Below are 11,906 nucleotides of genomic sequence, written 5' to 3'. Positions count from 1 at the left end.
TCGAATTCAGCGATTTTGCTGAGGATTTGAACATTCAAGACAGGTACTTGTAGCTGAGCCATCGCTTAGATCTACGTTGTCAGCATTTTCAGAAATCCCTTTAAGTTACCCGTTCTACACTTACAAGGGACTATATGATTAAAGTGGCCAATGGGTAGTGACCTCCTCGTTGCGCTTTTAGGGTGAGTTGGGGTAAAGAAGGGGCCTGGAAAGAAGAAAACCATGTTTAGTATGCGAGGGAACACATTGGTATATGTATTTCAAGCATTAAAGCATACCGTTATATAGAAGCGGGTAATATCTAGTGTGAGGGTCCACAGTTTCTGTGCATTTGCCTTCTGTGTTCTGCTCTTGAGTTTCCCTGGCGGATGAGGAATCGTCTTGATTAAATAAAAAGGAATCGATCCAGCTGGGAAGCAGCCTTCGTAGCGGAGAGGTCAGAATACAATCCATGATGGTTTCTTAGCGAGCCGATAACTACTTCTGGTAATGCAAATATGGAGAGGATTCGGGCAGTAGAGCGGCGTCAATGGGTTGTTATACTAGCTAATCGACCTTTTAAAAAAAATCGCTTGCTTTGGATAGGCAACCTTGTCAATCTTTCGGTTTCACACAAATGAAGCAATCGGAGGTGGGCAACAAATATGTCAAGTTGTAACTCCGCACAATGCTACTGGTTGACATCATGTCTCAGAGCTCTAAACCAGTTATACATACCTTGGCAGTCTACCGCCTCACCGCTGCCATATCTTCCGGCAGAAATTAGAACTACTGACGGAAATCACCGGTATTGCAATGTATGGTTCAAAATGACAGATGTGTATGACTCTAACTGACTAAAATGACAAATTCCACTATTTAACAATCTGCTTGGGCATAGTTGACTAAGCTCCTATGCATTTTGTATGGGGCCCACTATCACAGCGGTCCATGTAATTTCCGAGGTGTTGAATACTCGGGTTCCAGTCATGTATTGTAATATAGCTTTCGACAACTACTCCCTCAAATTCCAATCAGTACACTCACGTGAACTTTATCTTATCCTACCCATCACATGACTCATCGATCCGGAACGTTAGGCATCATTGAACCCCTCCACGTAGCCCCGCAAAACCTCCATAATAAGACATGCTTCGACACGCTGATTCTCTGCCTATGGCATATGTGGCTTAAAGTTAGTAGCTATACCAAAAACAATCCCTTCACTAACTAACACATAATATCTCGCGGTAGATTATTTGTTTTATCAAAAATCATGGAACCCGAAGGCTTAGGAGCCGATTTAATAGACTCGATGCAGATCCCGGTCTCTGAACACAATCTTTACAACCAAGCCTGCGAAGACGACCGAATCGCAGCCAAATCTTTGTCGATAGCCCCAAATCGAACATCGGCGACACTCTTGGTACAAGGCCGCGGTAGAGAAATGATTGCGCGTGTTGAAAAGCTCTATTCTGTGAGACTACATCTTCTGTCAATTATTGTCGATTTACTTACAATTTTCTAGGGCAGCAAACTACGGCGAGAGCGTCAATTGGAACACCGAGGGATAAAGCCCGCAATCCAAGTGTACTTTCCAGGGGAAACCCAGGTTGGACCGCCGTACATGGCTATAATACCTTTTTATGTTTCTGGGAATGTCATGCTTGGGGACTGCACAGTGCAAATGGGATGGCATTATCACGTCTACGGAGAGTGCCAGTTATCAGTCCAGAACCAACACGGCGTTGACGGTAAATTGGGAGCATGGGTATACATGCTTGGAAATTGATTTTTTGCGCTCTAGGGATTTTCCTGCCCTGCCATATTTCCCCTTAAACAATACTGCATGAATATTCTACTGCCATAGTGCGATCGAATAACCAAGATCCTTTAACGTAATCAGCTAGGCAGGAAATGTTTATGTACTAAAGATTTGGCCCAGAGTCATCAAAATCACTCTGGATAGGTGGAAGTGAAAATTCAAATGGATGCGCCGATAAACACGGTGCCAATTCAGCAAACGCAGGGTTATATGCGATCGCGTAGTCTACTGGTTGGGTTTCGATATCAGTCCAAATCTGCTGAGTTCCGTGTGAGGCTCCTTGGAAGGTATAATCGATTGGGCCATCGAGTTCATCGGGCGAAAGATTTTCGAGCAAAGAATTTACTTCTGATCGAGGACGTTCGTTTGTAAGTAACGGTGGGACTGCCTCGTTAAATAAGTTTTGTGACAGCTCGTGTACTTGATTTTGATATTCTAGTTCTGGTTGCGTTGTGTCTTCGATATTGATTGGCAGCGTACACAAGTTGCTCGAACCTTGATGATATGTAGAATAGTACGGCGAATTTTGTTGGCCTCCGGTTTGGTTGTTGTAGCGAGCACGCTTCGCATGAGGTTGTGGAAACTCGGGTATTGACTCCGTCCTTCGAGCATCTGCGGAACTATGAGTTCAAGCCTTGAGAATGACACGGGGCGTTACTAACTGTTATACCGGGTTTGAACTCTTGCAAACCAGCTATCAATCCGTTTTATAACGTTTGGTAGATCAAATTTTTGGCCATGTAACTCATATTCCGTTCTTGGGACACCATCCACAATAGCATCCACGAGTTGGGGCATTTGTGCATATGTCAAGCTTTTGAAATCGTCCATTGATAGCCCGAGAATTGCTGACACGGTTTCGGACATATTTGGCAGTTTGAGATCTTCGAGCGTTTTCTTGAAGACTGTTTCAAACGCTAAATGCTTGATTCCCTTATTGATGGCTCTGTTTGCATCGTGACATGAGGAAAGGAGAGGGTGAAGCTTAACAAAGTCCGATACCTGGCGACACCGACCCTTCAATTGAGATGAATTGGACTTCTCGGGGTCAAGGTCCCCACTCCGAACGGAAAGGACATATGCAATGACGCTCTGCAATCTGGCCTTGCCATCCGTCTCTTGTACGAAATCTTCTGCGAGGGACCGCATCGACAAGAGTCGTAAAAGCTTATCTTGATTGCTTGGCCTCTGATTCCCCTCTACCCTTCTATAATCCTCCATCCTGATATCCACAGTGGGGTCTCTCTTGTGCGAAATGATTTCGTTGTCTGTGTGGGCAGTGTCCCAAAGCCAATGTATGTGATCTTGCATGGAGCAAACAAGCTTCTCAACCGTACTTTTCTTGTTTTTCCCAGGCTGAGAACCTTTCTTTGGGGCAGGGTTGGCGGTAGTTTGTACCGGGATAATGGCTAGTTCGCTCGTGTTAGACGGCGACAGACTACCAACAGTATTTTCGGTGTTCAGGCGATCGACGGTCGATTCAGCTATGGATGAAGGACTGTCCTTTTCGGAATCACTGGGCGGGGGAGTGCTGGTATCAACTGTAGCAGGTGTGCTTGCAAGAAATCTGACTTGGAGTCTCTGACTGATGATTGACAGCGTCAGGTTTATTTCTGAATATCGAGATTGGAGAGCTTCATCTGTGGCAGTCCTCAGTGTGTCTAAGGCTAACGAAATATCCATAACTGATTGATGACGAGCCAGGTATGAGAAGTTGCGGTCGCACACTGATAAATGTTTACTCAGTCCCCACATATTGTTCTGCCAGAACAATATGTGGGGCCATGGCACGAAATTTGCATGATCTAGACCTATAATAATGTGATGATATGCGGCAGCTGATACGACATTATCTGCGGTTTCCGCGCCTCGCTGCAAATGTAAAGGTTGCGGGGAAGAATGAGGACCGAGCAACAGAGTCTGGCCAGTAAGCAGATCACTCCTTACGAACGCAAATATTGGATAGAGGTTGAAAATCTATGCTCACAGACACTCATCACATTTCGTCACATTACGGCTTGTACGTACATTAGCGCTGCACACAATGTGATAGTCCGTCACGTCTCCACATTATCGAGACCTTCCTTGTATGTATGGGTGGGCCAAGGGCCCAGGCCAATGTGTCTCAAAATTGTGACGAGCCGTTTGCTTCGGATTCCAGACGGTTAATATAAGGAAATCAAAGTGCTTTTATTAATGAACGCGATATCGAATGTCGCGTCTCAGGCTATTCTAGTTTCCTAGTTTGTCAATCATACAATTATGGACTGAAACAGCATAATAGCTATACCATTTTGGGATTAAGTGAGATAATTGTTTCAGCGACTAATGAAATAATCTAAAATATTATACTATCTCTCTATCCCATATACTAATCTCATTTTGGTTTTAAGAGACAGTAAGAAGCTCATAAATCTAGAAGTAGAAAGAGGGGCGACATGGCTAAAATACACTAATCAGCTTATGATTTTAAGAGACACATAAAGCTCTTAAATCCAAAAGTAGATTAGTTGCGGGACGTGGCTGAAGTGCACTAATCTACTTATGATTTTAAGAGACACATGAAGCTCTTAAATTCAAAAGCAGATTAGTGGCGGGGCGTGGTTGAAGTGCAGCCGCCCTTGTTTCCCAAATTCAGCGAAAAGAATTAGCGCGTACCAAGAGGACCGGATTGGCCGAATTCACCCTCCTTAGCTCCAAGGGCAATATTGAGAACTTAGGATTGAGACTGATTGATCGCGGCCTCGACCTGGGAAACCCCATCTTCTTATAACTGGATCAGAAACAGAAGACCTTCGCACTATCTGAATGAAGTATCCTCATTTCCCCCCAGCTTGAATTACATGCAATGCCAGAAGAAACCGACACGTTTGAATTAAGGCGCAGAGATCTGCGATGCTCCGCAAGTCCCCGTCGAATCCCGCGGTCATCTTTTTTAGATTCGTCGCTAGAGCGCTTGGGGCTATCTTGAAAAAGGCTCAGTCGAGTGATGAGCAAAGAACCGTGCACGCAACATAGATAAATGACACCGTTCCTCGATCCTATCCCGCTGAAAAGAGCATAATAAGATAAACCTTACAAATAGTCGACTTACGAGTTCGAGCCACTCGATTCATTTCTAGACCTTGAGTCTAGTTGCCCTGACCCTAAAGTCATCAAATATATCCCTGAACGAGGGTAAGCTCATTCTGTCGCTTACATCTGGCCTCAATAGCTCATATTTCTATCTCTCTTAGTCAACTATCCCCACCGATCTACGTCGACCAAGACCACGAAGCATGTCGACGAATTCGGGTTTGCAAGGCCTATGTGATGTTTGTGATCATTCGAATAACGGACATAGTACAGCACTGTGTCCGGCCCGTGGTTGCAAAAACAGGTGGAAACGCTGTCAAATCACTGGTGGTTGTTACAATTTGTCTAACAACTGGACATATCGAATGTGCTATGGATGCAAAGACCATCCTGCAGTCAAACCCGATCTCGATTTTGGCGGGAAACAAAAAGATGTAACTCGACAGCAAAAAGAGGATTACCAAACCACAGCTAATGCCGGTGGTGATACCTCCAGCGGTGAAATGAGTGGCAGCAGTCCTTACTTGGGAGGCAGCAGTCCTTGATAAGTCATTCTATTGCTCCCTATTTAGCATGTGCCTTGTCTAAACTACAAATGATATTCCTTTTGACCATGTTTTCAAATTTATCTGTAAGTTTACATCAAACAATATACCTGAGAGTAATATCCATCAGCGAAAAATTAGTAGATATAGGCCCTAGCGTCAATCTGTATACTGGGGATACACCGCCATATGTCTTCGGGAGCGGGCTCTGGGACGCAACCCATCATAGTAGCATGTATGTAATAGCAAGCTGAATCGGGGAAATGAATACATCATCATCACCACCATCATCATCATAGTCCCTAGCGTCGGCTGGCTCTACTTAAATGTTCGATAATGTAGGTATGAAGAAGTAAACGAAAATTTGACGCAACTGCTTAAATTATGGAGTTTTAAAAGTAGAGAGCAAGTAACAATCAATATCCACTTCAGATTTGTATCCCTGGCAAACAGGCGTTTGGTTGCGAACGTAGTCAAATCATAAACCGGTGGGTCTAAACCCACAAATTGAGAGTATTATTATGCATTCTGCTTTAATGTGAACATTTTTCATCACGGATGAACCTTCGAGCGTTCTGAAATGTTAACGAAAAGTGCATTAAAAGTCGGATTGAACGTCTGGGTGATAATGTTTTCGGACTTCTGAGTTCCAATCCAAGATATAACCCAAATCTGGGCTATAGTGATTGTCTTCCTTCAGAGGATCGTGCCGGTCAGCATTGTGGAAAGGGTCAACTATCCATGGGTGATGTTGTAATCGCCTAATGTCTTCAACCTGTGAAGTTCCATCATCAAGCCAAAGGCCATCATCGTAATGCCTATGCCAATTAAAAAGATGAGATGTTGCGCTCCGGGATTGCTCATGGACATCCTTGCATTTTTTGGATCTCAAACATGTAGGTCAATATAGAGTAGCAAGGGCTCAAGCAGCTTTCAACTTACTTTGGGAATGGATGATTATCTCTAATCGTGTCAAACAATTGTTGATTCTGAAAACCCCCAATTTGATACTCATGTTGCTCGCTTGCCTGTATCTTTTCGCCTGAACGTAGAACCCAGAAATTCGCCCATGATACAGGCAAATGTTTGTGATCGCCATGAGCGAGTATCTCAAGACTGAGGTTTTGCTTCGTTGTAAACCCAAAGGGGGGAGCGGTGGTCCAAGGAACTGATGCTTCTGGTCGGCAATAGAAAGATATCTGGAACTCTTCTGCTCGGGAAATAGCTGTTTCGCTTATACCGTCGGGGGGGTACATCACTTGTAGAAAAGTTTGGACTGTATCTGTCCAAATGGCAGCGACGAGGCAGATAGGAGGTATTCGCTTAAGCGATAGGTTCAATATTGGTGTGGCCTGATCGTGGATCACGAGAGAATACCATAAGAGGCTTAACTGCGGTTTTTTCCGTGAAATCGCATCCAGCAGCTTCTGATAGTCTTGTTTGGCAGGTGAAAGAAGAGCCTGTCTAATACCCAAAGATGCAGATCCAACTAAGTTGCACGGAATAGTGGGATCAAAAAAGGCACTGCAGAGTAATGAGTCAATGGCATCTTGGGTAGCACTCAGGGTTATCCATTTATCGATCGTTCGGAAGATTTCATGGAATACAGTAAGATTCGCTCCAAAGGGAGTTGGATGCCGAGATATCATCGCGGGTGGGGATAATGTTGGGCTTGGTACATTCCGTGATGGAAGCAGCAAGACAGAGGCAAATCCAACAAGCATCTCTCTTTCAAGGCCATCCGAAATACAGAAATCCAAGAGGATATTGAAAGCAACAGATGAATCCGGTAATAACGGAGCCCATTCGTAACTGTTCATGCACTGCGTGAGCAAAAGCGAATCGAATAGAGTGTTCACATAGTTACCTTTTGTTATGACTCTTATCTTCGCCTCGTAGCATCCAGGGTGAGTATGACTTGGCCTGTCCTCTCTTCACCCGAGCTAGCCAACGACCTTGTGTAATGAGTTCCCAAAAATTTTCGATCATCGAATCACTACTATCATGGAAAAGGGTACAATCCTCGCCAGCAGACTGCAATATTTCCACCCAGCGAGAAGACAAAATATATGACCAAGCCAAGACAATACTTGTGAGGTATGCGGGTCGCAATTCCCGTGTTGCAAGCGTGATACTGCGTACTGGTTCTTCCATGTCGGTTTGATAGAAAGTGGGCAGCGGAAACCCAAGACATTGAAGATAATCAATTGGCTTCCAGTGTTGGCTGCATCTAGGATGACCCGTAGTCTTGAGATGCAATGACGACCGCAGGACAAGCGGCGACTTTGTCCCACCTGTCAACTCAATGTTCTTAGGCGGCTCGTGGAAGAAAGGGGGGACATTTTCCAGGAGACCTAGAAAAGCCCTCAAATGCATGTCTAGCGACTTAAGTGCTCCGTCACGACTGGATGCTGCTTGGCTCCAGGAGTCTAGACTGGCTTGATAGCATGATTGGAACTGAGTTTCTGGCGGACAAATACCGTCACCAGGGTACCAGTCTTCATCGTCGCTGCTTTGAGAATCTGTTATGGAGCTCGACTGCTCTTGGTCGTAGTCTTTCGGAGGATAGCTGTGCTGACTATTGGGTTTCAATGGCTCCATTTTTCTTTCACGGCGTAGGAGTTGACGAAGAAACAGAAATAATCGGAAAGAAGCGCAGAGTGTATAAACGGCGTAAAGGCGGTGAGGAAATCGTTATGGGAGGCGGTAATATTTCTGCCAACCAATACACACACGTGGGGCAACAGCTCGGTTAAGAGACAGATCGTTGACATTGGAAGCCTGAGTAGTATAAAGCAAGTATACCCAGGACCCTTCTAACCTACCTACTAAAAATCATATTTCTGGATCATGGCGGTAACATAAGATCGTTTAGAATATTTTTCTTGTCAATAGCTAACGTATCGTAAAATTAGAGAGGCGACAATGCGTTCGCTGGACAAGAAGAAAATGTTCCAAGCCATCCATTCCCCCGGTCGACTACCCAAGAACGATTTTTTTCAAGGGTCTCTATCTTTCTATATATAACCAGCAAACGGACGATTACTAAACACATATAGACAACCTTATCGCGACGATTGAATACAGTGATTATGTGGTGCCCCCAGGGTACACAACCGAGTGTGCAACTTGTAGCCCAAAGATATTGTTGAGGTGGTAGGCTTCATAATTTCCGCACCATATTGTCAGAGAGACATCTTGCGTGTTGTCTCTTAGTAAAAGAGTAGCTAGGCAGCTGGTTATTTCCATACCCTTACTCCTTTCCTACTTCCAGAGCCGGCTTCGTCTCACAGCGGTCTGAAAGGGCTCAGGAAGTCTGTCTATACAGGCGAGTTCGGGATTTGTGTATATATGCTTCATTTCTAGGTTATCATTAGCCATGCAACAAATGCTAATAATACTATCATACCTCGTTTCTTATCAAAAGGAGAAATTTGGCTTACTCGAGTCGCCTCCTTATTGCACTCACTGTCTTGTCGTCTACGTTTTCTTCGAAAGTCTTGGCAAACATCTGGTAGACAGTTATACCCTGGAAAGGTTAACCTCTGCCTATAAAAGGTAGCTATCTTAGGTATAAGAAACCTTTTAGAAATTCTTGGTATTCTGACGATGCGGACAAGGATTCTTCGTCATCTAAGAGTATGTGTAAAGTTTCCCCGACGATTGATGGCCATAGTAGGTTATAATCTGGCTCGATGTCGTCCAGAAGATAAGTAAAGATATCCGTTGACATTGAACCTGCTGCCTAGAGGCTTAGCGCAAAGGCCATTGCCCATGAAACCACGCCGCTAGGACTGATTTGCCGAATCTGTTTATATCTTTGTCAGGTCGAGGCTTTTCGAAATTTGATATCTTCGGAGTCGAACGTCGAATCTTTCGGTCCTTTGAATATAATGGCAATATTTCGTCTGAAAACTGGTTGTTGTATCAACCGACCACTAGTCAGGAGCCTCCCCTTACACGCCAAAGTATGAGACCGGAGTGTTTCACTCTCCTTCCATACTCTTTCTGCACGTGATAATCTTGATTCTCGGACCTTGCTTTCCATCCTGGTCGCCGTCGTTGCAAGACTCTTACTCATGTTTCTGAGAGCTTTCTATTGCTCTTCATTGATGTATATTTTCGCTATTTTTGGTATCAACAAGTTGGCTTTTTCCAAAAGCCCCTTTACTTGTGATACAACAGCAGTAGCAGACATGGTTTGATAATTCGAAGACGGAAAAGTAAGTGGTCGCATAGAAGAGTGAAGTAAAAAGCGGCCAACTTGCTAAGTACAGAGGGGAGCTAAGGTTAGGGAGGGGTAATCACGAGGAAAAGATGTGCAGACTGTCAACTTATGCAGGTTTGCCAAAGTTTTACGGCTGTGAGGGGATGTAAGGTTTCTGATTTGCTGCCTGGTATCAGTCAAGCGCATGAAATGTGGACCATTATTGTGAAGCAGATAAACAAGCGTGTTTTAGTAGCCAATGACATATCATCTGGAAGCGCCGTCATATTTCGGGGATAAAGTCATTACGCAATTTATTGCCGTAGGATTGAGACCCCTGTATGTACATATGCAACCTAGCGCACAGATACAAAACCAGGATCGTTTCTTAGCCGGTCTGGCATTTAATTTTGTTTCGCGTGCCCCGCCGAAAATTGGTTTTTATCAATCTTTCATTCTACATTCACAACAATTTTGGAGAGTATACATACTTTTTGGTACGATGGGTGCCATGGAGAGTAGGCTATCTGCTCTGCCAATACTTATAGATGCGTTCGACCAGGGGTTTCAAGATGGAAGAACTAGTATTGATCTCTCTTCTTTCTCATCAAAGGTCAGTTGCCAATCTTAGTATATCCAAGCCTATTTATTCACACTTTTGTAGGAGATTGTAATTCTTCAGCGGGCTTGGCATCATGTTCCTTACATCCTCAAGCAGAGACTCGATGCAAACGATGACGATAGGATGCAGATAGATGATGATAGTCCGGATCCGGTTGGCAATAGGGTACGGCAAGGGAAGAAAAGGTCACAGCCTGGCAGTGATAAGAGCAGTCACTTCAGTAACAAGAAAAGGATACGATATTCACTTGCCAGAGAAGGAATGGAGGAAGAGGAGGAGGCAGAGTGGGAGGAGGAGACAGAGGAGGAAGAGGCAGAGGAGGAAGAGGCAGAGGAGGAAGAGGCAGAGGAGGAAGAGGCAGAGGAGGAAGAGGCAGAGGAGGAAGAGGCAGAGGAGGAAGAGAAAACAGAACTGCTGATGAAACTACGTCAATGGGAAAATGACATCGCGTCATTCTGGAAGAGCTCTTCAGCGCCCGACTTTATCTCTTCACCTTGGATTGGGATCCAAGATTTTCTGAAACAGCAACAGGATCTGTCTGATGGGATAAACAAGACACAGCAGCGCTTCCTCGCTGTGGTATGTCACCGATTGAAGGAACGATTGTGCGACAGACTATCTACAAAGACACGGCAGAAACTTTCAGAAGCCGTGCTAGATCCCCAAAGCACCAAAGAACTGTCCTCACATGCAAGGCTAGGTGAACGCATTGATGCTTTGTGTCGGGGTATTGCTGGGGAGAGTTCAGTTGGGGCTTCTACAGATTCACATCTCTATTTCATCTTCTTGTTGGATTCTGTCAGCAAAACGTCGTCAGTTATAACTTCCAGCATAAAGTGTTGTTTTCATGACAGGTTGCTAACTTTGTTAGGTTAAAAAACTTAAGGGTCTCACCTTCAAAAGACAGTATCGAGAATTTCAAGCAACACGACTCTAAGAACACAGAACTTAAACGACGTCTACAGAGTTTAGCTCCACACGTTTTCAACTTCTTATGGTGTCCCACCATAGAGAGCCTCGCTGGGAATGTCACAGGTGAGTTTTTAATTTTCTCGCTCAAACCAGCATGGCCAGGGTTCTCATCTTCATGGCAGATATAGAAAGGCATGCCGTTCCTACTTTCAATGCGAGTGACTACAGAGGCAATGCCAGTCTCCCAACACCCCAGTTCTCATGTTCCACCGATACTGCAAATAATCATTCTTTTGAAACAGTTGATAAGCATTTCAACGAACGTGACTGTGACGATAATGACACCACAATATTTTCCTCAAGTGACACAAGGATATATTCAGAGCCAAGTCCCACCGACATCAATCCGCCATCGAGATCTCATGAAATTGACACTGCTACCCCCGACGGCCAGCAGCTTTCCCTTGATAATCACCAGAAAGAACCAAATCGTCTCATGTCTAGGGAAGCTGTTAGGGACAGACTTTCCCTAGTCGACCGTGAAACTCGTCAAAGCTCCTTTGACATTCATGCAGGGATATTCCCTAGCGAGCCTACCAATCCTGATAGTGCCTTCGACATCCATGGGGAGCCTTTCCCTAGCGAACCTTCCAATCCTGATAGTGCCTTCGACATCCATAGGGGACCATTCCCGTACGAGCTCACCGACCCTAATACTCTCTTCCACTTGCATACGGAGCC

General features: G+C 44.7%; 3 protein-coding genes across 3 annotated transcripts; all 3 read right to left on the bottom strand.

Annotated features, from left to right (window-relative positions):
* Positions 1–2,461: 2,461 nt before the first annotated feature.
* Positions 2,462–3,487, bottom strand: PEX2_094230 (uncharacterized protein; the record flags this gene model as incomplete). Its single annotated transcript, XM_016746693.1, has 1 exon — positions 2,462–3,487. One exon carries the CDS (start codon positions 3,485–3,487, stop codon positions 2,462–2,464), a length of 1,026 nt encoding a protein of 341 aa, XP_016593969.1.
* A 2,672-nt stretch (positions 3,488–6,159) lies between these two features.
* On the bottom strand, positions 6,160–6,523 carry PEX2_094220 (uncharacterized protein; the record flags this gene model as incomplete). The annotated part of the gene is made up of 2 exons (XM_016746692.1): positions 6,160–6,311; positions 6,367–6,523. The coding sequence occupies 2 exons, from the start codon at positions 6,521–6,523 to the stop codon at positions 6,160–6,162; spliced, it is 309 nt and encodes a 102-aa protein (XP_016593968.1).
* Positions 6,524–7,287: 764 nt separating this feature from the next.
* On the bottom strand, positions 7,288–8,025 carry PEX2_094210 (uncharacterized protein; the record flags this gene model as incomplete). The annotated part of the gene is made up of 1 exon (XM_016746691.1): positions 7,288–8,025. One exon carries the CDS (start codon positions 8,023–8,025, stop codon positions 7,288–7,290), a length of 738 nt encoding a protein of 245 aa, XP_016593967.1.
* Between the last annotated feature and the right edge of the window lie 3,881 nt (positions 8,026–11,906).

This window comes from Penicillium expansum, assembly GCF_000769745.1.
Source record: "Penicillium expansum strain MD-8 chromosome Unknown contig331, whole genome shotgun sequence".
In the NCBI taxonomy this organism is placed as follows: domain Eukaryota; kingdom Fungi; phylum Ascomycota; class Eurotiomycetes; order Eurotiales; family Aspergillaceae; genus Penicillium; species Penicillium expansum.
This window is presented reverse-complemented; position numbering and strand designations above follow the sequence as displayed.